Raw genomic sequence first — 26,209 nt, forward strand, 5'->3', positions numbered from 1 at the left:
CCAGGCACGGACGGCGTGGCGTCGAACCCCCAGAAATCCCCGATTTGACGGGTGCCAAGACAAGGGACGGCCCCACCAGGCTTTCAACAAGCAAAATCAATGGGTGGGAGACAGACAGATTCGCTCAACGACCGTGTGATTCCCTTAAGCAAAAAAAAAAAAAAAAAAGTCGTAAAATGGGGCACGGCTGACTTAACCACTACAACAGTGGAAAATCTGGTCCCGATTGCAACCGTTTAACAAGCAGTAATTGTGAGCTGCAAAAGGATCGCGGCCCAAAGAGGGTTTTCAATAAGAGATTGGACGCCCACGTGTCTGGAATGGTATTGTATACAGTCTCCTACTTAAGCAAGGGGTTGGACTAGATGACCTCCAAGGTCCCTTCCGAATCTGTTATTCTGTGATTAAAATAGAAGAAAACAAGTTTCTCTCTCTCTTGTGCGTCTCTTCTCTCTCTCTCTCTCTCTCTCTCTCTCTCTCTCTCTCTCTCACACACACACACACACACACACACACACCCAAACCTTCTTACCTTTTCGACATCTGCTTTTGTGACGTTGATGTCCGCGTCCATCTTCTCAAAGTATTGTTGCGCTCGGTCTGCCTCTTTGCAATCCCGTTCAAATCGCCGTTTACTCTGACGAGGGAAGGCAGAGAGTTAGCCAAGTCCTAAAGAACCTGGCATGGCTAGATCATTCTTCGAAGTTAATTGCCTGCTTGGGCATTTTATTTTGATTTTTAAAAAAAAGACAGAGAGAGAGAGAGAGCATTTGGGGTCTCGGACTGCATCAATGATTAAGGGCTTGGAGACAAAAACATATGAAGAAGGCTTGCAGGAATTGGGTTTGTCTAGCCTAGTGAAAAGAAGGACTAAGGGGGACAGTCTTCCAGTATTTAAGGGGCTTCCCTAAAGAAGAAGGGGTCAACTTATTTTCCAAAGCCCCTGAAGACAGGACAAGAAACAAGGGATGGAAACTAATCAAGGAGAGAAGCAACCTGGAATTAAAGAGAAACACATAACCAGTGGAACAGCTTGCCACCAGAAATTGTTTTAATGTTTCGATCCGCGTAGTTTTAATATTTTTATTATTTCCCTATTTGTCTCTTTATAATCTGTAATAAGTCACCCGGAATCCTCTTTTAGGGGAGATGGGCAACATACAATTAAAAAAAAAAAGTTTAATCAATCAATAAAACAGATCATAATTACAACCTTCTCCGGTCAGTGAAGCCATGGAAAGTGGAAATCAGACCCGTAAACACCCTCATGGTCTCATTTAGCAACCGCTTTGCTTAATGACTGAGTTGTGGGTCCCAATTGAGATCCCTAAATGAGGATGACCTTTACTCTGGAAGTCATTGGTGGGTGGAACAAGCCAACATCCTTTAGTTAGCAGATAGACTTTTACGAACAACCTAGAACCGTCAAACGTAACATAGGACGGAGTCCCTCACACTTACCGATTCCAGCTGTTTCCAACAAGTTTCTATATATTGCTGCGCTTTCCGTCCGTCATGAAAATGCTGGAAGGAAGAATTCACAAAGTCTTATTAAAGAAAAAAAATACAGGCTGACTGGGTCAAAAGAGACAAATTGAATGCCCTTTTTATGATTGTGGGTCTTTTACAATTTACAAACATTTTAACGACCGTTCAAAGTTACAAGAGCACTGAAAAAAGCGACTCAGATTTCACAACTACAGACCTTTATCAGGCTTGGAGAGTTGCTAGGCCGACATCTTCCAAATGCCATGCTATAGCAGCAATAACTTGGCAAGAAGTCAGGAACAGATCTTCACCCTAATAAATTGAACTAATTGTCTCCTGCAAAACCCCACTCCCCTTTCCCTCCTCTTTATTCCCTATGGGAGGGGCCATTCACTGTCCACCTGTGCCTTTACTCCCAAGTCAACCCTTGTTCCTTAACTGTTCCCTTCTCCTGGCAGCTCTGTGCATGCGCACACTGGGAACAGGCTCCAGCTGTTCTTCTTCCCCACTGATCTCCGACTCCGAAGGCAGCTGATAACTGTCAGATGGCCCTGGCCCCATCTCTGCCTCTGACACAGAGCCCTCGTCCGAGCCTTCCCCAGACTCCAGGACTGGCCCATGTCCCTCCCCAACCTCCCCAACTATCCGAGTCTGCTGCCACCTCCTCTGGCCACTGGCGGGCCACAACAGGGATTGAGAATAGCTCCACCTTGACGTTGCCCTCCTTGGAAAAAGGTTGAAGATGGGATGATTATTTCCTACAACAGTCTTGGATCCTTGTAAGATCTATCTCTTGACCTGTCCTACCGTGAAGGCCTGACCCTAGACCTGCCCCCTTGAATCTGACCAGACCTCCCGTCTTCTCCAGCTACACTGAGCGAAAGTCCTCTACCCCAGGGATCCCCAACCTTTTCGACGCCGCGGCCCGGTTCCGGCATCAGCTGGGCGCCGCGGCCCGGTGCGGCGTCAACTGGGCGCCGCCATCTTTTATGACGAAAAGGCGCTTCGGTGACGTCACGAGCGCTGTTTCGTCAAAAAGATGGCGGCGCCAGCGCTTCCGTGAGCTTTTTCGGTAGAAATGGCTTTCTACCCGGAAAAGCTCATCGAGTGCTGGCGCCGCCATCTTTTTATGACGAAACAGCGCTTCCGGTGAGCTTTCTACCCGGAAAAGCTCACCAGAAGCGCTTTTACCAAAAAGATGGCGGCGCCCAGCAACCAGCGGCCCGGTAAGGCTTGTTCCGCGGCCCGGTACCGGTCCGCGGACCGGCGGTTGGGGACCCCTGCTCTACCCTATCCATTAATGTTTCCCCTTCAGTCAACCACATAGTCGGCCGTTCTATTTTGAGAGCAACGTCCTTCACGCCACAGAACGAGGAACACCAGAGAGTCATCAAGGCTTAATGGATCTCCTGGGCACCCGGCCAGAGAAGGAACACCCTTCGGTGAAGGGTGAAGGAAGTTGCTTTCTGAAGGCCGGGGAGAAAGACTCCAGGGCCATCATCAAAGGAGGCCGTCCCTTCTCCAAACCATCAGGTGCTCCTCACAAAGCATCAGGAGATGTTGGCGATGTGACAAACAGCTTTGACCACAAGGTTCTACCAGCCAAGTAGCCGCACAGAGGAGATGCTTCTTGTGGTTGCTAGCTCTTCAGAGGGGGCAGCAACTCAACCCAGAGGCACAACCGACACCCTTCACACTCACAACACAAGCAAAGAAGAATCCAATCACGGACAACGTTATGGCAAGAGATCCTAGCAGTTATTCCAAGTTCTTGGTTTTTTTCCTGCACCACCAGGGCTTGTTATCCTACAATGAGTCCTCGAATTACAACCACTGTTCACTAAAAAAAATGACCGATGGCCAGTCCCCGTACCTACGACCGTCACAATATCCCCACAGTCACGTGATCAAAATTCAGCGTGCATTGATGACGGTTGCAATGGGCTCACGCGATCCCCATTCATGTTGTGACTGTTCGGCATCACCCCGGCACTGGAAGAAGTGACCGATGGCCAGTCCTCATGCCTACGACCACCACAATATCCCCGTCACAGTCATGTCATCAAAATCTGGGCGTTTTAGCAACTGGCTGCTGAATCCTGGGGTCTCACGTGACCTTCCCAGCCAGCTTCCACTAAGCAAAGTCAACTGGGAAAGCTAGATTCGCTTAACAACCATGTGATTCACTTAATGAAAAGATGCCAAGTCAGGCGCGGCTCACTTAACGGCCGCCTTGGCTAAGCAATGGAAATTGTGGAAGCCATAAGCTGTGGACTACCAATTCAATTTGCATTCGCCAGGTCATCTGAGTCCCAAATCTCTTTTGAAGGTCTGTCATTACTTGGAACGGTCGACCGGTCGTAAACCAAGGATTACCCATAGTGATGGGAAAGGATGACGCACAGGCAGAGGGAACCACTGAGCATGGTAAAATCTCTGCTCCCTTTTCTTTTCAATGCCTTTTGTTAGCATGGAGGCAGACCGATTTATTTCCGCTTTATCTACGTCAACACTGAGACTTCAGCTGCTGAAATGTCAGAGATCTCCGGCTAATTTTTGGCTGAGATTTAAAACAACAACCCAGCCCTGGGGCAGTGTGAAAATTGCCCACTTACCCACCCACGTGTCTGTGCAAACTCAAGACGGCTGCATTTTTGGGGGCCTCAAAAACGAGGGGAAAAAAAGAGTTTGTTGTTTTTTTGTCCTGGCAAAGCAGAAAAACCTCCAAACAAATCAAACTTGGATTTTTAATGATCTCTCTCTCTCTCTCTCTCTCTCTCTCTCTCTCCTCTCCCTCTCCCTCCCCCCTGGCTTTTCCTGCCCTGCATAAGCCGCCCGACATATCAATTCAGATTATAACCAAGATGTCAGCATTCCCTTTTCCAGCCAAAGTTAATTGCACGTTTGCAAACCAGCCTTTGCTCCTTGCCAGTCTTCAAAACATTCATTTGTTTCTCTGCATCCTTCGGAGGAAATCACACCGACAATTGGAGCCCTAACGGTGAGGCCTCGGCGGGCAACAACCGATGCATTATTTATATTTTGTGCCAAGGAAACAACAGGACGCTGATGTTTGCAGAAACATCCAACTGGGAATTAAAAAGTCCCAAGAGGAACCACCTGCTTTTCTTCGTTTGCTGGCTCAGGAGATGTTTAGATGGTCTTGTCAAGAAATAAAATGACTGTGCAGCCATGAGGAGCCCTGCATGCTTGTATGTCAAGTTACTAGCCCATAGAGTCCTCCTTCCTTCCTTCCTTCCTTCCTTCCTTCCTTCCTTCCTTCCTTCCTTCCTTCCTTAATCTCCTTCCTTCCTTCCTTCCTCCCTTCCTTCCCCTCCTCCCTTTCCTTTCCTTCCTTCCTTCCTTCCTTCCTTCCTACCTACCTACCATCCATCCTTCCTTCCTTCCTTCCATCCTTCCTTCCCTCCCTCCCTCCATTCCATTTATCCATCCATCCTTGATTTTGCCTTCCTTCCTTCCCTCCCTCCTTCCCTTCCTGTTTCAACCTCTCATCAAACAAAATTTATAACATTGAAACGTGATGGTTAGATTCCCAGAGTCGGGTGGCATTTAAATTGATTAAATTAGTATTTCAGCTTTTCAACAGCTGCCCTGGGTTTCTGCTACATTCAGTCCATTCAATCCATTGCAAAGAAATCAGAAAGTTTTAACGGAGAAACGTCCTTACCGATTTTCTTTCCTGCTTGAGTTCTTGTACATAACGGGCTAACTCGGTGGTGATTTGGGAGGTCATGTTCTCTGAAATGACCTCGTGTTGACCGGCGTAATCGTTCATTTCGTTCAAAGTTGCCAGGAAAGCTTGACATGATGAATACCTAAAAGGAGCCAAAATAAAAACACTTTTTAAAAAAAACATCATATTCCTTTTTGATATGTTGGACCCATTCCATTATTCCTAGGCAGCATGTAGAACATAGAGAATCATAAAACTAGGAGGAACTTCAGTGGTCTTCTTGCCCAACCCCTTGACCCCTGTGAAATGACAGGGCTTCCCAAACATTTTCCTTCATTACCAGAATCAGAAAGTCTTATCAAGCTCCGAGGACCTTCCTTCAGCACTGCCGCTGAACAAAACAGCCATAACTCAAGGACTATCTGTATTATGAAGACAAGATTAGCAAATGACTTTCTCATTTCCCTGGGCTGAAAACCTACGTGTATTCATCCTCTTCTTTGGAGTTCTTTTTGGGCTGGTATTTCTTGGCGAGGTTCCTAAAAATAAAACCAGAAAGAGAGAGAGAGAGAGAAGGATTAACTAAATAAATAAATGCCGATAAATAGTTTAGCAAGCTTTTTTTCTTCTTTAAGCGGAAGATCATTTGTTTGGGTTGGTTTGCGTCCGTTTCAGATAAGACTTAATTCTCACGACCCCCTCGTAGGAAAGCAAAGCCATTTTGCAAACACAAAACAAGCCATTGCAAACTTCCAAAAAAAATATTCTGGGCTCAAGCACGAACGTGAAGACAAGGACAGCCTGAAGTCCTTGAATTGATGGGTAGAAGCAACTGAAAACCAAGATTAATTTCTCTACCCAGCCTCTCGGAAACACCTTCTTGGTCTTTTTCAAGGGATAACTTCATATTGTTCCCAAAAATAAAGAGAAATGGATTTCTCTCCGAGAGTGCAGCCTGCTAAATTTGGAACTTGGGTGAAGTTGATTCACCAATGAGGCAATCAATGTGTCCTAACGATGAAACATTTTACAAGGGGAGACTTCAATCAGACACCCAGGCCTGAAGTTAAGTCTTATTTCTGTATCGGCCATAAACTATGATGAAAGTGGAATGGGTCAGGTTGGGGATAAAATGCATAAAACAAATGACAAAACTAATGAAGCAAAATTTCTTCTCCGTTCCCATTCAGGAGTTACTTGCAGGAGACAGGATAAGTTGAAGGGCAAATAAACAAACAGGATTTTGTTTTTGTTTTTTTGAAAAAGTTTTATTATTATTTTTAGACAAACAAACAAACACAACATAAAAACATCAAGCCATCTTCCACATATGTACATACAGTGTGTCGGTTGGTTTACAAATTGTTTTGTGCATCCACTTCATAGTCATCACTTACAATTCCTTGTATATGTTCTCATATTATCTATCAAATATTCCTAAATACATTGATATCATTATTACTCAATCATTTGACTATGCTATCATTCATTCATGTTTTGCAAGATAATCCATATTTTAATTGATTTATTTTATGACAATTCATATTATCACCCCAAATCTATCCTATAATTATATTATGATTATGCTAAAAATAATACATCTTTATATATTCTTTATATTCTAAAAATCTACATATTTCATTACCATGTTTTATTGTCTAACCATTGATAAAATAACTCCCAAATCTTATAAACAGGATTTTGGATAGAAAATAATCAGCCCGCAGAAGGTTCTTTGAATTTTAAGGATTGCTGGGGGCCAAAATATCTAGAAAAAAACCATGTTTTGTCCAGTAAATCCTAAATCTGAAACTCAGAAATGGTTAACCAAAAAATTAAAACAAGCTTTGCCCAGTTTAGGTTGCTTTAAATCCACAAATCTCTGCCATTAAACATGGTTCAAAACTTACTTAGCCATACAGGTAGTTCTACAAGGATTACGCACTTCGGACTCACCTAAGCTGCTTTGCATAATTGATCTCAATTTCAGTCCGGTCTTTGACGAATTTGATATATTTTTCCAGAATGTCGATACCCCACTGGGTGTGTTTTTCGAGGGTGTCAAATTGATCCTGCAGAGGAAGACAGAATGACAAAGTTGGAAGGGACCTTTGAGGTCTTCTAGTCCCCCCCCAACCGCTCAGGAAAAAAAGAGACAGAGAAATATTTAATTGGCCACTCGGAACAAGCCTGAAGGAAGATTAATCACGCTATTCATCCTTTTCAAAGAAACATTTTTTTATTTTTTTAAAAAAAGTCTTCTTCTCGTGAAGTTATCAGACCTTAAACGATGAGTAATTTGGAAGGAAAAGCTTCTGTGGTTAGGTCTCACCTTTGTCATGTTCATTACAAAGGAATAAAACAGCAGCAGCTGAGAGGCATAACCTTTTGGCTCACCAATTTGTCCCCAGTAATCAGGCCGATGTTGTCAAGAAATGGGCAACTCTGAAGAAAAACTTATTGTCACTCAAATGCCAGGAAAAATATCTATGTGAATTTGCAGGCAAAATCTGCTTTACATAACACTAATTGGCCCCTAACCCCATGTTAATTATGTTAATTAAGCAGAAAGCTATGGCTATTCGGTACTTAAATATTGGTTCTAGTGGAATATTTCTCTAGGTTATAGACTGGGAGTTCTAGTCCTACCTTAAGCATGAAAGCTGGCTGGGTGGCTTTGGGCAAATCACCAGGAGACCATGAGTTCTAGTTTTGCCGTAGGCACAAAAACTGGCTGGGTGATTTGAGACCAATCACCAGGTGACAGTGAGTTCTAGTCCCGCCTTAGGCATGAAAGTCGACTGGGTGATTTTGAGCCAATCATCAGGAGACGGTGAGTTCTAGGTCACCCTAGCTAGGTTACCCAAGGTGCTTATTACTAATTGGTAATGATAATAACTTTGCTTTCTTTTGCCAGAGTCATCCTATTACGATCTGCAGATTTGTATTTTTTTTATTATTATAATAATTATTATATTTCCAGGTGTTGCTAAGAAAGATGCAGGAAAGGGATTTTATGGGTGATCTTTGCTTGCCTGACCTAAATTTTAGATTAAGATTTGCTACAGAATCTCTCTACCTTGAAGAACTCAAGAGATTTTTTTAAATTAACTTCATTTGGTTGGTGTAAGTTAATTGCGCCGACCAAATGAAGTTAATTAAAAGTTAACTAATTCCTAAATAAGGCAGCCTTAGCTTTCTTTAAAAAATATAAAAGACGTTTTTCAGCACCCCAGTTTGAACTCTGTTTGGTTATTGTTCTTCATTCGGTGTATTCCAAATTCATTTTTAAAATTTTTCTGTGCTGTTTTGGCTTCTACTGAAGATAAAAACAGTGTTATTTACTTATAATACAAAACTAACTAACTAAGCAAAACCAATCAATTTTCAAAGAAAACAAGATGTCAAACCAGCACAATGGGACCAAAAGAAGAAGTAAAGCTAGTTCCTGTTTACAAATATACAACCCTGGAAACAAAGTTTTAAGATTTTAAAAAATAAACTTTCTTGCAAGGAGCTGGAACAGTTACAACTTTAAAGTTAATTTGAGTGATTTTTTTTCCTTTTGGTTACTAAGTTTCTGTTTAAGTAAGGAGGTGTTAGACAGAAAATGGAGGAGAAAAAAAAGGAATTAAGTAGAATATGTTCCCCACAGGAAAGTCCGCTACAGAGTTTAAAAAAAAAAAAAGATTATTTATTTATTTTTTAAAAATACAAATTACATGCATTGTCTTTATAAAGGTCGTTATCTGATGACACCTCTCTTCTTGAAATTGTGCAAATTTTGCTGATTTAATAAAGCTACAATACAGCTGAACCTCAACTTATGATTGCAATCAAGAGCCCAAAGTCACCCAGCTGGCTTTCATGCCTAAAGTTGTGACTAGAATTCACCATCTCCTGGTGATTGGCCCAAAGTCACCCAGCTGGCTTTCATGCCTAAGACAGGACCAGAACTCTCAGTCTCCTGGCGCAAGGTTACCCAACCAGCTTTCATGGCTAAGGCGGTACTAGATTTCCCAGTCTCCTGGTGATTGGCCCAAAGTCACCCAGCTGGCTTTCATGCCCAAGATACAACTAGAACTCACCATCTCCTGCTGAATACTCAGTTATCCATCTCGCTTTTATGCCTAAAGTGGGGCTAGAACTCCCAGTCTCCTGGTGATTCACTCGAAGTCACCTAGCCGGCTTTGATGCCTTAAGACAGGACTAGAACTCACCTTCTCCTGGTTTCTTCTGGTGCCCCCTCCACTTGACCAAACTGTCTCTCTTTCTAGATTTCCCCAGAACCCTTCAAACTCTTTTTGGGATAACTAGAGAAGCACCAGAAATGGTCATTTTCCAACAGAAGATTTGAAGAAAAGAATTTGGAAGCCATGTTAACCTACCCAGTCCTAAATGGACATTTCAACTTTCCGCTGTCAGGGTCAAAAGTTCAAAACTAGATGATGAGCAAGAGGAGGGCAAGAAAATTGGCTTTGATATTTTGGATATTCTGCATTTTGTCAAGTCACAGACAGGGCGATGAGCAAAGTGCTAATCAGCCAGACACAAGAGCCACCTCGTTAATCTTGCATAAGCTCCCAAAATGTTCTTCATGAAGCTAGAAAAGGCCTTTGGAAATGAGCAACTTTAAGTCTTAAAAAGAGACAAATATAATTATCTCTGTTAAAAGGTGGGCTCTTCTATATCAACCCTAGAGTTCAGAGGAAGAAATTTATTACCGGAAAGAAAGATCCAGGGATGTTTTTTTTTTTTACAGAGTTTTCCTCTTTGTCACTCACCTGCATCATTCTGCAGTAGGGAGCATAGAAATGCATCGAAAGAAGTCAGAATTTTTATACCATAACCCGCAGCTCTGAGTCGAAGACATCAAAGCTGAGTTTAATTTTGTGCCTTCTTCCTTTCTCTCGTGTTTCTATTTCTTCCTTCCTTCCTTCCTCATCTTTTTCTTCTTCTTTTCATCTCTTCTTTTAACTTTTCTTGCTCCATTCCTTCTCTTATTTTTCTTTCTTTCCTTCCTTTGCTCACCTTTTTCTCCTTCCTTCTTCCCTTCTTCTTATTCCTTCCTTCTTTCACTCATCTTTCTTTCTCCTTCCGTCTCCCCTTCCCTTCTTCTTATTACTTCCTTCCCTCATCTTTCTATTTCTATTTGTTTTATTTTTAGTTACTTTTATCCTTTTCCTTTCTGTCATGTTTCTATTTCTCCTTCCTTCCTTCTTTCCTTCTTTCCTTCTTTCCTTCCTTCCTTCCTTCCTTCCTCCTCCTCCCTCCCTCCCTCCCTCCCTCCCTCCCTCCCTTCCCTTCCTTCCTCCCCTTCCTCCTTCCTTCCTTTTCCTTTTCCTTTTCCTTCCTTCCTTTCCTTTCCTTTCCTTTCCTTTCCTTTCCTTTCCTTTCCTTTCCTTTTTCCTTCCCTCCTTCATTCCTTCTTTTTGATGGGCTCTCCATCTTTGCAGATTTGGGGATAGAGATTGGGAAGCCCCCTTTCACAAAAGGCTTAACTCGCTTCTCTACACATTGCTGAGGGTTGGGATAGATGACTCTTAGGATCCCGCCTGAATCATATCATTCTACGATTCTAATACATCCAGACCCGTTCAAACACCAGTGGCTTGAAGTCAAGTTGCAAAACGGCCGTTTCTGGACGGCAGCTTTTAAAACTTTTTTCATACAGCCAGAATCTGAATTGAACGAAACAATTCTGTGAAGTTTAATACCTTCCCACCCTCCGGCCCCACCCTGTCCAAGCCCCCACCACCACCATTCCCAAAATCCAAAACACCACGCCATGGGATGTATCTCCCACCCCATAACCATACTTGCCATGAAATACAACCCCGATTTCTCCAATTAGCCTCAAACAGATGTGGCCATGCAACCGACTAAGCCTTAAACGCGAAATATCAAACCGCGCCGAACCGAAAGGCAGGATGCTGGTGGATTCCTGCAATGTGGGAACTGGGTAAACCAGGGCTGTTTCTCAACTGTGAATGATGATTGGAGGAATGTAAAATAAGCAATGCACACACCCCCCCTCCCAAAGATTTGGAATTTAAGTCACAATCCACCTAGCAGCTGTTCCGGGTCTGGTTAGCTTCTTCCCAGCAAATTGCAAGGACCCAAGTAAAAGAGACCGAAGGGGCAGTTTTCAGCTGCTGCCATAGCAACAGAGCCAGCATTCCTAGAAGGGTGGGGGCTGGGTCTTCTCCACCAATAGAGCATCACTTGCCAGGCTGTTCCATTTCTAACTGTGGTTTGATTCGAGGAAGCCCACCCCCCCCCCCCAGCCTGCTCCACCAATCAGGCCCTCCGCCAGCCGAGCTTTGTGGAAAGGAGCCCTGCCAGCCTGCCGTTTGCTCCAAGCTGCAGGGTGGCAACGTTGTGGAGGACAGGAAGCAGAAGGCAATTCCAAGCCAGGGTCCCTCTCCCCAACACTCTCCCCCCCCGCGCAGTTTCCCATCTTTTGTGAGCATCTGATATTAGCACAATTGAGAAAGTCCAGAAATATTTCACAAGAAGAGTTCTCCACTCCTCTACTCGCTGTAGAATACCTTATGCCACCAGACTTGAAATCCTAGAACTAGAAAACCTTGAATTACGCCGTCTTCGGTCTGACTTAAGCATGGTATACAAAATCATACATTGCAATGTCCTACCTGTCAATGAATACTTCAGCTTCAACCATAACAACACAAGAGCACACAATAGATACAAACTCAAAGTAAACCGCACCAAACTTGATTGCAGGAAATACGACTTCAGCAATAGAGTGGTCAATGTCTGGAATACTCTACCCGACTCTGTAGTTTCTTCCCCAAACCCCAAAAACTTTAACCTTAGACTGTCTACTATTGACCTCACCCCTTTCCTAAGAGGTCTGTAGGGGGCGTGCATAAGCGCACCAACGTGCCTACCGTCCCTGTCCTATTGTTTCTCTTATTCTTTTATTTTTCTTATATGTAACCATTTCATGTATTCACAACTATGTATACATTTATACTTATTATCTTGTAAACAATTGGCAAATCAAATAAATAAATAAATAAAATAAATAAATCTTGGAAGATGTGTGCAAGCTGCAAGCCCACCAGCCTCAGGGGTTGTCAGTCAGGGCTCTGCAGGCAGAAGGGTGTACATAATTGGAGGCCGGTTGCAAACATGTAGAAGTAAGACAAAAGTTAAGACAAAGAGAAATTCCTTGTGTGTCCGATCACACTTGGCCAATAAAGAATTCTATTCTATTCTTAAGTAGACAACAACTGAACCCCAAATTCCCACCACTGAGCAAGACAGCTTCCGGGTGACTTGGGCCCCGTTTTATGACCTTTCTTGCCACTGTTGTTAAGCAAATCGCCGCACTTGTTAGTAACCTGATTGTTAAGTCATCTGGCTTAACAATCGACTTCAGTTGTCAGCAGGTTGCAAAAAGGGCCCCCCCGCAACTGTCGTAAGTACATGCCAGTGGCCAAGCCTCTGAATTTTGATCACGTGACCTTGGGAATATTGCAACGGTTGGGTGAAAAACAGACCCGAGTCTCTTTTTTTTAATAAGTTGAAACTGTCACTAAACAAATGGTTATAAGTCAGGAACTTACGCTTAGTGACTGAATGTTCCCACTGCTTTTGAGTAGGGAGGGGGGAAATTTGCTTCCTTATTTCCTCCTGGAACACAGACTCAGACAGAGAACACAAAAGAGCTGATCTGAAATTAACCGCTTGCCACCAAAAACGGGAAGCAAAAATTTACCAACAAATAACACAAACGAGTTGCAGTACTTAATTCTCCTAACGCAAAGGACGCTTCTTTTTTCCCACCCTGGTAGTAAATGTATAGATAATTTTACACCTAGGGGTGCCAGAAAATTAAAATTGCTTCCCTTTTTGATGAGAAGCGTTTCACAGTCCAGGCTGAGGTTTGTCAGAGGAATATTCTATTTTTAAACTGAGTGGCCCAAGCAGACCCTTAAATGGGCTGAAGCACCACATCACGAGAGGCGCACTTTTGCACTTAGCTAAGACACTAACACCTCCTTTTGGGGGGGGGGGTTGGAAATTTGCACTTGAAGCGGAGGTGGAGGTGTGCACATATTTTTTTTAGCTGGGAATAAGGTTGAGCTTATTATTACCCAAAGAAACCCGAAGACACATCCTTCCTTGCCCTGAGTTACGAGCACGCAATTGTGGAGCGCTAAGGCGATCCACAATCAGAAGGGCACCTTGTGACTCTGCATAACCAACATGAGAATGATATGGGCGATTTCACATCTCTTAAAAAATGAAAGTTGGCTTCACCCAGGAACAACTTTTCTCAGGATAGTTTGGGGAAACGAAAACCCGAATTCTACCGACACCGTTAACAGTTCCACGTTTCAATCTGGGTCATTGGGGGTGGAGGGGGAAACCCAACTTTTGAAGGCTGCTCCTGAAGTCTCATGTTAGAACTACGATCCCAAGGGCACAGAACGAGGAAGCCAACCCTGGTTCTAAGTGTGGCTGAGACTGAGAGCAACAGAGGAGGACGTCATGACTAGACAACTGTGGTGTGTGCTTTACCTGGGGCTTCCCTTGAAGACTGTACAGAATGCCCCAACCTAGAGGGAAACTCCTTCAAAAGACGCTGCCCGAGTTTTACAAACAGATTTTGCCAAAATGTGGCACTGAGCTCTGCTTTTCCAGCAAAACTGTGACATAACAAGCAACGAATTCATTTACTGGCCCCTGGGTTCACTCTTCAACTGCGACAAAAAGATTGTAAAATCATATGTGTGTGTGTGTGTATGTGTATCTACCTGCCTATCCACCTACCTACCTACCCATCCATCCATCCATCCATGTGAAAAACGATTCTTTTTTCAGTGCCGTTGTGAGTTTGGACAGTCACTAAACGAATGGTTGTAAGTTAAGAACTACCTGTGTTCTCAGCCAGGGGCTACCTGTATGGAAACAACCTCTGCTGAGATTTCTGAATCTGCCCCATGTCCTCTCAGGGACCTTACCTTGGCCACAAAATCTAGCAGACTTAACCTCTTGCAAGAGTCATGTCAAAAGATCAGAGATGGAATTTACCCAAGACTTCACTTCATTGAGGATCGAAAGAGAGAGGAAATTTTCTTTTCCAGAGACTTGGGAGGGGGATGTTCAAATTGACAATGATTGCCGCTGCCCCCCCCAAAAAAAAAGCAGGTCAACACATGCTGTCCTGTGGTTTTAAAATCCGGAATGATCTCACCGCAGTTGGCCCAACTCAGCCGAAGAGTTGGCCCAACTCAGCCGAAGCAGAGCGGGCAAAATTGGCAATGCCAAGAAGATGCCAACACAACTCCCTATGCCAGATTTGGGGAGGTTCGGAAGAAAGTTTCAGCGGGTCTTCAAGATCTCCTTCCCAGGTTTTTTTAAAATCCTCATCTCACATAAACAGGAGCTGCTTGTTCATAGTGAAGAGAAGGACCAGGGGAGACATGATAGCAGTCTTCCAATATTTGAGGGGCTGTCACAGAGAGGAGGAAGGGGTCAAGCTATTTTGCAAAGCATCTGAAAGCCAGACAAGGAACAATGGAAGGAAACTGATCAAGGAGAGATTCAACCTGGAAATAAGGAGGAATTTTCTGACAGTGAGAGCAATCAACCCATGGAAGAGAAGTTGCCTTCAGAAGTTGTGGGAGCTTCATCACCTGAGACTTCCAAGAAGAGACTGGACTGCCATTTGTCAGAAATGGTGTAGGGTCTCCTGCTTGGGCATGGGGTTGGACTAGATGACCTATAAGGTCCCTTCCAACTCTGATTATCTGTTAAATCTGTTAAATTTCAGGAGTAATTGCATTGGTGTTTTTAACGGAATGGTTTCAATCAGCCTGTCAGACGTCTGATTATAACATCAGGTGGGGATTCACTTCCTTGCTTAGCGACAAAAACAAAACCGCTCACCCTAACCACTTTTTCTTCCTTAAAGAAACTTTAAAAACTTCTAGATAATATTCAAGTGAACAAGCTTCCCCTTCAGATGTCCATGAATGCCCAGAAGTGGATGAAGAACAAAAAAAAAAAAAAGAAGGGGAAAATATTTGCAAAGAACGCCGAGGCACTGAAAGCAAGAAAAAGGCCGTTGTTTAGGCAAGCAAATGAATTATTTACGGGAACTTCACATCCATTAAATTCATTGTGTTTGCAGTCCTTCCTCCTTGAAAGAGTTAGGTCATTGTACGCTTACTTCATAGCTGTAATAACAGGAATATTTCTCAGGAAACGCCAATTAGATCTTCTGGTCAGAACTCCAGACAAAATCCAGCCTGGCAAGGATAAATCCATAGCAGGGCATTTTCCAGACTGGCTCATTCTGGAAAAGATCAAAAGGATCTCGCTATTGCAATCCTCAAAGTGACTCACCTAACAAACGTGGCAAGAAGCGTCTTAAAATGGGGCAAAACTCACTGAAGAAACGTCTCACTTAGCAACATAAATCTTGGGCCTCAATTGTGCTCATAAGTTAAGGAATAACAGAGTTGGAAGGGACCACAGAGGACATCTAGTCCAACCCTTTGCTCAAGCAGGAGATCCTAGACCATTTCAGACAAACAGCTGTCCGGTCTCTTCTTGAAAACCTCCAGTGATGAAGCACCCACAACTTCTGGTGGCAAGGAGTTCTGCTGATTGTTCTCCAAAATGTTTTTTTTTTTCCCCCTTGCAAAGTGTTTTTTTTCCCCCTCCCTGATGATATTTTCTGCCTATCTCCGATGTGTAACTTTAAAAGAGTAAAGAGGGGGAGAATAGATCTGCCTTGCACAGGAAGGAAAAGTAAAGGAAACTGAAGTTTAGAAAAAGAAACCACAAGGCAGAAGACAAGATTCTTATCTACGATGGATTTGAGAATTTGCAGAAAGAACCGTCTGTTTTTAAACGATGCTCTTCCTTGTTTCTATGTTTTATTATTGTCCACTTTGCACTCCTGAATTCCTCCTTATTTCCACAAACCTGAGATCTTTCAAAGGGAAGGAGGTAGTCCTCATTTTAAGACCAGCAGAAAGGAGCTAAGAGAGAGGTTGGTATTTCTGACCTGACCATAGAGACCCATTCCCCCATCCCAACCAATTTATGGAGAGGAGAGTCCAACCTTCAAACCCAAACGAGAGATTGTTTAGCACTGATGGCTGTTATGATTTGTCCTTTTTAGCTTCTCTTCAAAAGAGAGATTGGGGGGGGCGGGGAGGAAACCCCAACTCACAGCTTTAAAAGCATTAACTCCTGCAAGAGTCCTGCTAAAGTATGCATCTATCCAGTTGGAATCGATTTTAAAAACAAAAAAACAAAACGATTCTGTGTTTTGGTTTTATTTTCACAAAGCCACTCATATTTTCTTCCAGAGGGGATTTAGCACAGAAACGTTCTTTGTTGCTTACATTCTTCAACAGAATCTCAAGCATAAATAGCAATCCACAGTGCAAAAATAAGTATTTTTCATGACCGGGAGAAAATTAGGATATCTGCCCGAGACTGTGTTAGCTACTACAGTATTATTTTAAAATTCTGCAACAAGCATCTATTTTGACAAAATAGGGAGCACTTTGCAAACGGCATAAATTATTCAAATAAAACAAACATTGCTCTTTTTTTTTAAAGCTTTATTTTAAAATTGGCCATGTTCAGTTAAGTGGCACAGACAGATTTCCTCCTGCAGTTCATCCTGACCAAGATAAAGTGTTTGCTCCGAGTTCAGCTCATTCAAAGTTACCCAGGCATTTTCCAGAGTTTTTTTTTTTCAAAGTCATGAGATCTAGAAACTTGCGCCTCCTTCACTGGAGGAGAGAAAGGAAAGAAAATCAAACTGCTTTTCCATACCATGTTCCAGGAGGAAATAAAGGAGAACAGGGAAAAGATAAACCAGGAGGAGGAGGAGGAGATGGATAATGAGTAGGGAAGTAGGAGGAGGAGGAAGGAAGAACAGGAGGAAGAAGAGAAGGGAAGAGGAGGAAGGAGGAGGAAGAGGAATAAGAGGAAAAATAGGAAGAGAAGGAAGAGGAGGGAGGAGGAGGAGGAAGTGAAGAAGGAAAAGGAGAAATAATTCTGCAACCCAAGTTCATTCTGAACTCTCATGCTTGTCACTGCAGTTTTACAACATTTGCAAGGCTGTGGAACATGGGGATGCAGCAGTGATGGGTTCCTGCACTTGGTGCGTGTTACCTAAATGCCACCATGTTGTTTGTGCATCCTGTCTCATCTCTTTGTGTAGAATATTGAAAATGGAGGAAGCACATTCTTGGCCCCAGGGTGACCTTCCTGTCCATTCTCTCTTCCTTTTGTCTCTTAGTTTCTTCCTCCGCTTGGTTTATTTTGCAGCCTCACTTCACACACACACACACGCGCGCACACAAACACACACACAAACCTACGTAACTGCACATTTCCCCTCCTGCTCCCCCTCTCCGAAAAGCCAGGACCTCTAAACACAAACCAACAACCCTCTCCTTCTCATTGTAAGAAAAGAAAAGAGGAAAATCAATTCCTCTTCAGTGCAAAAGTAAAAAAACAGAATAACAGAGTTGGAAGGGACTTTGAAGGTCTTCTAGTCCAACCCCCTGCTCAAGCAGGAACCCTACCCCAATTCCAGACAAATGACTGTCCACTGTTCTGGAATACATAAAAACAAGGACTGAGAGTTCTTCAAAAAGGCAAATAGGTGCTAATGGGAAAAAAATTAAAAAACGATGTCCCCCAAAACCATCAACTACGTTTGCTTTCTACGATGCTAAAATACAACTTAAGAGCTCTTGGTTTCTGCAGATGCTACCACCGCTGTCACGTCTCAACTTCCTTCTTATTTTACTTCATTTTTCCTTCCGTTCAATCACGTCCGATTCTCAAAGAGACTTCCTGGACAAGCCGCTGCCGTTTTTTTGGCCAGGTTTTGCAGAAACGGTTTGGCATTGTCTCCTTCCTAGGGCTGAGAGAAAGTGGCTGGCCCCAGGACCCCTGGCACAGCCTACATCCTGCCAGGATGGCTTTGACACAATCCAACGACAAGGTTTGGTTACCCCAGGTCCTTGGAAGGGACCAAATCCAGGCTGTGCAACCAACTGTGATAAGAACATATTAGTCTTGGATATACTTCTGGTTGTCAAAATCAATTGGACAGAAACACAACTCGGAAACACTTTGAACTCTGAAATGCATAGAAGACACCAAACTGCTCGAGGAAGTTCCGAGAAAGAAGAGGGATTTTTTTTTTTCAGAGGAAGTTGATCAGGAGGGTGTGTTAAAACACGCATCATGGCTTCTGCAAATGCAGCACTCATGACAGACATAAGATTGTACATTTGACTCAAACGTGCCTTCATTGGGCATCTTCTATAGTTGGGTCAGGATCCAACTCCAGATCTTCTGGTGCTATTTTAGGATTCTGGGAGTTAAAATCCTGCAAACACCAGGAATTATTGCCCCACTGTACAGTCTTTCTTGCCATGGTTGTGGCAAAAATATTCCCCGTTATACAGACAGACAGACAATCAATCAATCCGAATAGACCTGGAAGGGACCTTGGAGGTCTTCTATTCCAACCTCCTGCTTAAGCAGCAGACCGTACCTGGGCCATTCCAGAGAAAAGGTTGTCCAGTCTCTTCTTAAAAGCCTCCAGTGATGCAGCACCCACAACTTCTAGTGGCAAGCGGTTCCTCTGGTTGATTGTTTTTCACTGTCAGGAAGTTTCTCCTTAATTGCAGGTTGTGTTTCTCCTTGATTAGTTTCCATCTGTTGTTTCTTGTCCTACCTTCTGGTGTTTTGGAAAATAAGTTGACCCCTTCCTCTTTGTGGTGGCCTCATGTGATCACCATTTTGGGACTCGATTCTGGAAATTTGGGGATCAATTGTGATCATAAATCAAGGACTACCTATAGAATTGCCTTGGACAGCGAGATGGGCACCCTATCAATTTCATTTTAAAATATAATAAATATGATATACTTCTCAATTGAATTAATTCTTTGCTTCGTCATCTGAAAAAGGATGCAGGATTATTTTATCTTTTAAAGAAATAGCTCAAAATCCCCAAATGGGCTACGAGGAACCAAGGGTTTGCTTTGCTCCTATATGAATTTGTCTAATGTGAAAGACAGTTGCTAAAATGCAACAGGATTTAATTGAAGAAGAATAAAGTTATCGATTACAAACACACACACACACAGCTTTTATGATTTATTGATACACAAACAAGATTGAATATAATCGCTGGGTAATAACAGTTTATGTCCCAAAGCTTTGCCTGTTCAAATCCATATTTATGGATTTCATGCTCGTCACAAAACAATCGGATGTAAAGTTTGGCATTTTGATCAGATACCGGTTTATAAATAAAACACAGAGAAAACCCTGCAGATATAATAGATGTTTCCTAGCAATCAATCAGTAGGGAAATAATAAATGGATTTTTCTGGATGGGGCAATTAATGGATTAAACTATTAAGCAGCCAGATATTTGAATATATGGGTGGAAAGTTTGGGCTGAAGCAGTAGGGGGCAGATACAGATCGCCCTCAATCATTTAGTGATTGCTCAAAGTTAAACAGCACTGAAAAATGTCCATGTTTCACACTTATGACCATTGCATCCTCAGGGTCACGTGGTCCAAATTCCAACAGTTGGCAAACGACTCATATTTACGACGGTTATAGTTTTCCTGGGGTCATGTAATCCTCTTGTGACCTTCCAGTGACGAGAGGTTTTTAACTTGATAACTTGGGTTGACTTATGCTCTCTAAACCAAGGGTGACTTAGTAGCTAAACCCTGATAATGAAGTCCCGCGTGGCTTTGTGTGATATGCAGAGAAGGACCAGTTTCAAACCAAACCAAATGTTAAGCATTTCATGGTACCGAAGAGCGAATCCCTCCCATTCTCTTCCAGTTGTAGAAAATTAAAGATTGAGCTCCACGTGACCCCACCAGCGCTTCCAAAACCAACCGGGGGAAAAAGCTGCCTTCCATAACCACAAATACACACACGGCAGCCACAAGTTACAGAGATCTATCATTAGAACAAGGGCCTGAGTTTATTTCCAAGAAAAAACAAACCAGGACATTGGATTTATCTACTAAAAGTCAAGGTGGGTGGTGAAAGGAGGTTAGACAGGGCCAAAGGCTGCTCTGAGCTACTCAGGGGCTAGTTCCTGAGGAGGAAGAGAAAGGAAGGAAGGAAGGAAGAAGAGAAGGAAGAAGAAGGAAGGAAGGAAGGAAGGAAGGAAGGAAGGAAGGAAGGAAGAAGGAAAAAGGAAGGAAGGAAGGAAGGAAGGAAGGAAGAAGAAGGAAAGGAAAGAAGGAAGGAAGGAAGGAAGGAAGGAAGGAAGGAAGAAGGAAGGAAGGAAGGAAGGAAGGAAGAAGGAAGGAAGGAAGGAAGGAAGGAAGGAAGGAAGGAAGGAAGGAAAGGAAGGAAGAGAAGGAAGGAAGGAAGGAAGGAAGGAAGGAAGGAAGGAAGAAAAGGAAGGAAGGAAGGGAAGGAAGGAAGGAAGGAAGGAAGGAAGGAAGGAAGGAAGGAAGGAAGGAAGGAAGGAAGGAAGGAAGGAAGGAAGGAAGGAAGGAAGGAATAGCAATTGCACTTAGACTTATATACTACTTCATGATACTTTACTGCTCTCTCTAAGTGGTTTACAGAGTCAGCCTCTTGCTCCCAATAATCTGGTTCCTTATTTTACTGACCTCGGAAGGATGGAAGGCTGAGTCAACCTTGAGCCAGTCAGAATTGAGCTGCTGGCAGTCGGCAGAGTCAGCCTGCAATGCCGCCCTCTAACCACTGCGCCACCTGTTACTTTGAGCAGCATGCTCACCCAGACCATCCATTCCACGCATTCAAGGGCCTAAGCAACCAGCAGACATACCATCATCCCCCGCCCGCCTTGTCTTATTCAGCGACCACCACAGGTTCTCCGTCAAAGAGAGCATCAGCCGCGTAATTGGCTGATTACTCGACAGCCGAGCCCTCCGACTCTTGCAAACGCCGAGAACCAACCCTGATCCAAGCAACGATTCTGCAATTCTCCAACCTGTTTGGTTTCTAAAATGGCCGTCCTTCTTCAGTAGATCAACGCCTTCCTTATCTCAGGCAACCTGGCCTCGAAGTTGGAAATGCACCAAGTGCATTACACACTCTTCAGTCAACAGTTCAAATCCTGGCACCTGGAGTCTCAGTTTACATTTGGACGACACTGAGAGGGGATAAGTCCATTTCAAAACCCTTTGCTCCTTTTCCTAACGCCAAAGGAAAAATTGTTGGGCTCGGTTTCCCCAAACAATACAGGTAGTAGCCATTTCTCCCTTGCTCCACAGTGTCTAACAAGGAAAAGGAAGAGTGTCACAATCTTAAAGGACACTATACCCAGCGGCTGACAGAAGCCACCTGTCTCCAAAGGACTTATAAAAAGTCCCAAGGGGGGAAATAAAGCATCTGATGATGGTACCTTCTCTGGTAAGGCAACGTTTGCAAGAAGACAACCAACCTCAGACCTGCTGTATATAAACAGGGAGCAAGTCACGTTCACTAGCCTGGATGATGGGTAATGAAATGTCTGCATGCAAACAATCCAAGTTCAGAGAGCATCAAAGGCTCCACGCTTCTCCACTCCACAAACTCTACTTTCTTCTAGCCCCGCTGATGCTACTGATTATTAATTACTAGTATTCTATAGTAGATTACTAGTGAACTGGTGATTGTAATTGGGTAATGAAAATGTCTGCAAGAAAACCAGAAAGTTCAGAGCTAGGGAGCAACTAGGGAACGCATGCTGGACTGATCATGTTCCCTAGCTGGGTCATGAAATGTCTGCAAGAAAACAACCACACTCAGAGAGCACCAAAAACTCCACGCTCCTCCTCCTCTCCTTGTCCTCCTCCTCCTCCATTCCACAAACTCCCCTCCTTCCTAGCACTGATGATGTTCCCTAGCTGGGTCATGAAACATCAGAAAGAAAAACCACCAAGCGCAGAGCGGCTGTACACTCATTGGCACTGATGCTGTTTTCCTAGTTTTGGTCACCTGTTACACTAAACCAGAGTTTCCTTCACAGAGTTGTTAAACCAAACCTCACATCAGCTCGGTTTGTGCACCGAGCCGAGCAATGAAAGCATGCTCAACCCCTCAGGCTGAATTTTCATACACTCTTTTAACCAAAAGTACATTTGGTTTTTGGGACCTTGTTTTGTAAGCCACTAATTATGGCCTATTGAGCAAAATAGGCCACTACGTTCATCCAACAATCCAAAGTAAACATGGCTTAATGAGATTAATCTATCCAACCGGGTGACTGGTCTTATTTCATATTTGAGGCAAAAAATTAGGTTTCCTTCCCAAATCCACTGTAAAGCTTTAAATGTGCATGACACTACAACAGAATCCCAGAGTTGGAAGGGACCTTGGAGGTCTTCTAGTCCAACCCCTTGCAGTCTCCTTTCCTTTCCAATCTTCCGACAGAAGAAAATTCAGTGAATGAAATATGCAGGCATCACCGCCCCCTTAATTTCCCTTTCCTTAATTGATCGCAACTACAAAGTTGTTTGTTCTCTTTCTTGCTTTTATATTCCCCCCACCACTTCCCCAGTGAACATGTGAGTCAACAGAAACAGGAAGCCAAAGACACCCTATTTCATCGTGAATGTCATTCTTCCTTAAAAGTCTTTTGCTTTCCAATTTGCCATGAATACATATTAGAAAGAAAGAAAGAAAGAAAGAAAGAAAGAAAGAAAGAAAGAAAGAAAGAAAGAAAGAAAGAAAGAAAGAAAGAAAGAAAGAAAGAAAGAAAGAAAGGCTGCATTCACCCAACACGTTCAATTAGGCCAGTTGAAAACTGGCAGCATTCACACGATATCCTTACTATCTTGTATCTTTTTCTTCTTCTAGCTACTCAGCCCATTCGATTAGGTTACTATCTTTGTGCAAAGCTGAAAACTGTTACTTCAGAAAAAAAAAAAGATTAAACTTGTTGAGTGAGCACCGCTCCTATGTTCATAAAACACACCCATGTGTAAGCTGTGGGCTAATGTCTCCGATTTATATAGCCAAAAGGTTGGATTCACACCGGAGGCCAAGGAGAGCCTGGCTGATTTGGGGGTATGTTTGGGTTTGGGCGAAGAGCAAAGGACCCCCTCCCCCAACTTAATTCTGAAAGTCGGGGGGGTTGGGGGCTTGTCATGAAAGAACAGCCAGAGAGCCCTGAGAAAGAACAGCCAAAGAGCCCCCTTTACAAGGTGGGTAAAACCGTCAAGAGAGACTCCAGAAACGTCTTTTTAAAAGCAGAAAAAGATGGACGGATAGACATGGTCTCTTACAGACATGATCTTTTCAAGAAAAGCAGTCAAGCTGATTCATGTCATGAAAAGGCAGACAGAAACCAGAAATAAATAAATGCACCTTTCTTCCACCCCCTCCCATTAAATAAAAAAGATTTCAGCCTTTCTCTTCCATCCAGGTAGTTCTCAGCACTACCAGCCAAAGGTACCTCCTGGTTTGGAAAAACCTTAAAGAGGTTGCATGCATTCACACTCCTTTAGCTAAACCTGGTTTTCTCTCTCTCTCTCTCTCTCTCTCTCTCTCTCTCTCTCTCTCTCTCTCTCTCTCCTTCTCTCCATCTATCTATCTTGGTGGCTGGAATCGAAAGGGGGGAGGGAAGGCCGCAAGGGGGGCGGGGGGGGACGGAGGAGAAACGCTGGAAAACATGGGGAAGGGGAGGTGCCTGCATCGAAGACCCCTGCCTATAAAAGAAGGTGCAAAATATATATATATATTAAGAAACAGCCTCTGTCACCAAGATAGTTTTTGCCTTAAACCACCAAGCAGAAAAATATCAGACTCTCCTGATTATTCTTTTTTTAAATATTATTTTAGCGAAGGAAGAAAGCAGAATTTTGGGGGGTGGGTGGAAATCATTATTCACACCCCCCCATACACACAAAGATTCTCCAGGTCTCTGTCCTGTTGGTCAGGCGTTTCTGACTTCGCTTCCACACCCCATCACTCCAGCCTTCCTCCTTCTCTCCCACCCAAGACGGATCGGCTTAAACTCAGCCACATTTTTTTTTTTTTTAAAAAAAAAGCCCATTTCCGTCCCTTCGGTTGAAAAATGCGATTTTTTCTTTTTTTTTTTGGCCGCTTCCATCCCACCGGGGCTCGTGTCCTTCGCGATTGCATCAGTGGAAATAATAATAATAATAATAATAATAATAATAATAATAATAATAATAATAATAATAAATCATAACCTAGCATAGTTCTCTTATTTGCTGTGTACACTGTAGTTTTTGTGAATGATAATAAATAAATAAAATAAATAAATAAATAAATAAATAAATAAATAAAGAATTGCAGCCGAGGTGACCAGGCACACGCTCCCCCCAAAAGCTGCCTCCCCTCCCTCCATCACAAATGCATTTTACTCATCGGGAGGAAACGGATCGGCTGCAAAAGAACACGAGGACTCCGCTTTTTTGCAGACCGTTATTTTCTCTCTCTTTTTCCTCCTCTCCGGGAGGCGGAGGAGAAAAAAAAAACCAAAACGCTGCGAAGGAAAGATGGAAAAAAATATATCTCTCTCTCTCATTTTTCTCTCCGGTTTTCTTTGCCCGGGGAAGTTTGCGCATCGGCGGGAGGGGGCTGAGCGAGGGGAAGGGGCGAGCTCCAGCTCTCCCCCTGCTGCCCAGAAAGACCTCCCCCCTTCCCCCCGGACCCTGGCTACAGCCTTGGCACTGTCCTGCCCCCCCCCTTCTCCCCAATTCCAAGGGGAGACTTACCCACAGCTCGGTGCCCCAATTCATGGTGCCAGCAGGCTGCGGGGCTGGCGAAGCGGCGGCGGGGTCCTCTGCAAAGCGGCTGGGCTGGAGGGGAAGGAAGGGTCTCGGGGAGGGGGTGGTCTTCAGCCCCTTCTTCTTGCTGCCGCCTCCCGCCGTCGGAGGCGAGCCCCCTTCCGAGCCCTTTGCCCAACTGGCATAAAGCCGGCCAATTGCAAAGCCCCGAAGGCAAAAGGAGAGGAGAGAAAGGGGGGCTTTTCGCCTGCTTTGTCTGTCTGTCTTTCTGTCTGTCTGTCAGGTCTCTTCGGGGACGTCTCCACTCCCTTTAAAAAAAAAACCAAGCAAAAATAAAATAGAATAAAATTAAAAATCCGGACTTGCTATCTGCTCATCGCTTCCTCCGTCCGGAGCAAAAAAATATATGTATGGCTCAACTCCGAAAGCTTAGGGAAGGGAGGGGGGGAGATTGACAGCTCGGGGAGGCGGGAGGGGGGAAATGGGGAGAGCACGCATGCGCCGGGGGTGAAGAAGAGAAGGAGCGAGCGTGCAAAAGAGGGGGAGGGGAAGAGAGGAGGAAGAGCAGGGGGCTCCCGGGATTGCGCAAGCGCGAGAAGGTGGGGGTCTTTGGCACACACACACACACGCACAAAGACCCCAACCTTAAATGGGTTGAGCAAGACGCCGGCGCCTTTTGCAAAGCTTCCAGCGCAACCTTAGGACAGCCAGCAGCTGGGGTGGGGTGCGGTGTGTGGAAAGATATTGGGGTGGGGTCGGGGGGTGACGGTCAGCTGCGCAAAAGCCTCCCCCCCCTTAGCCTGGCTGTCGGGAGAGCGCAGCGGACTGGATCCGGATTTGCGCCTTTGCAAAAGGAGAACCCGACGCGCCAATGCCTTGAAGGCGGATCCGCGGGGTGGAGAGGGCGCAACTCTGCTTGGCCAGAAGCAGACGTGCTGCAGCTAACTGGGCTGGCCGCGTGGACGTAACGCCCCCCCTCCCCGCCACCTTCCTCAGGCCTGTGGTCAGCCAGCTGTCCAAACCCTGCAACTACAATCAATCCATCGGGGATAGAGCTGGAAGGGACTTCGGAGGTCTTCTAGTCCAGCCCTCTGCTCAAATAGGAGACCTTACACCATTTCAGACAAGGAGCTGTCCAGTCTCTTCTTAAAAAACCTCCAGTGATGGAGCACCCACAACTTCTGGTGGCAAGGAGTTCCTCTGATTAATTGTCTTCACTTTTAGGAAGTTCCTCCTTAGTTCTAGGTTGCTTCTCTCCT

General features: G+C 44.1%; 1 protein-coding gene across 35 annotated transcripts in view; it reads right to left on the minus strand.

Annotated features, from left to right (window-relative positions):
- The window catches only part of FNBP1 (formin binding protein 1), a 64,255-nt gene extending 38,328 nt beyond the window's left edge, over positions 1–25,927 (minus strand). For 28 of the 35 annotated variants that reach the window (XM_087944241.1, XM_087944234.1, XM_087944224.1 and 25 more), the window contains exons 1-6: positions 24,939–25,390; positions 7,139–7,254; positions 5,665–5,721; positions 5,177–5,324; positions 1,462–1,524; positions 533–637 (exon numbers count right to left, since the gene is read on the minus strand). In XM_087944241.1, coding sequence (XP_087800367.1) covers positions 533–637; positions 1,462–1,524; positions 5,177–5,324; positions 5,665–5,721; positions 7,139–7,254; positions 24,939–24,962 — 513 coding nt within the window. In that variant the 5' untranslated portion in view covers positions 24,963–25,390. Of the gene's footprint in view, positions 1–532; positions 638–1,461; positions 1,525–5,176; positions 5,325–5,664; positions 5,722–7,138; positions 7,255–24,938 lie in introns of all 35 variants that reach the window. The other 7 variants (XM_087944239.1, XM_087944237.1, XM_087944233.1 and 4 more) reach the window with 2 other exon arrangements.
- Positions 25,928–26,209: the final 282 nt, after the last annotated feature.

The sequence above is a fragment of the Notechis scutatus genome, chromosome 15 (genome assembly GCF_049901735.1).
Source record: "Notechis scutatus isolate UNSWTSFEM ecotype Mainland chromosome 15, rNotScu1.2, whole genome shotgun sequence".
NCBI classification, from domain to species: domain Eukaryota; kingdom Metazoa; phylum Chordata; class Lepidosauria; order Squamata; family Elapidae; genus Notechis; species Notechis scutatus.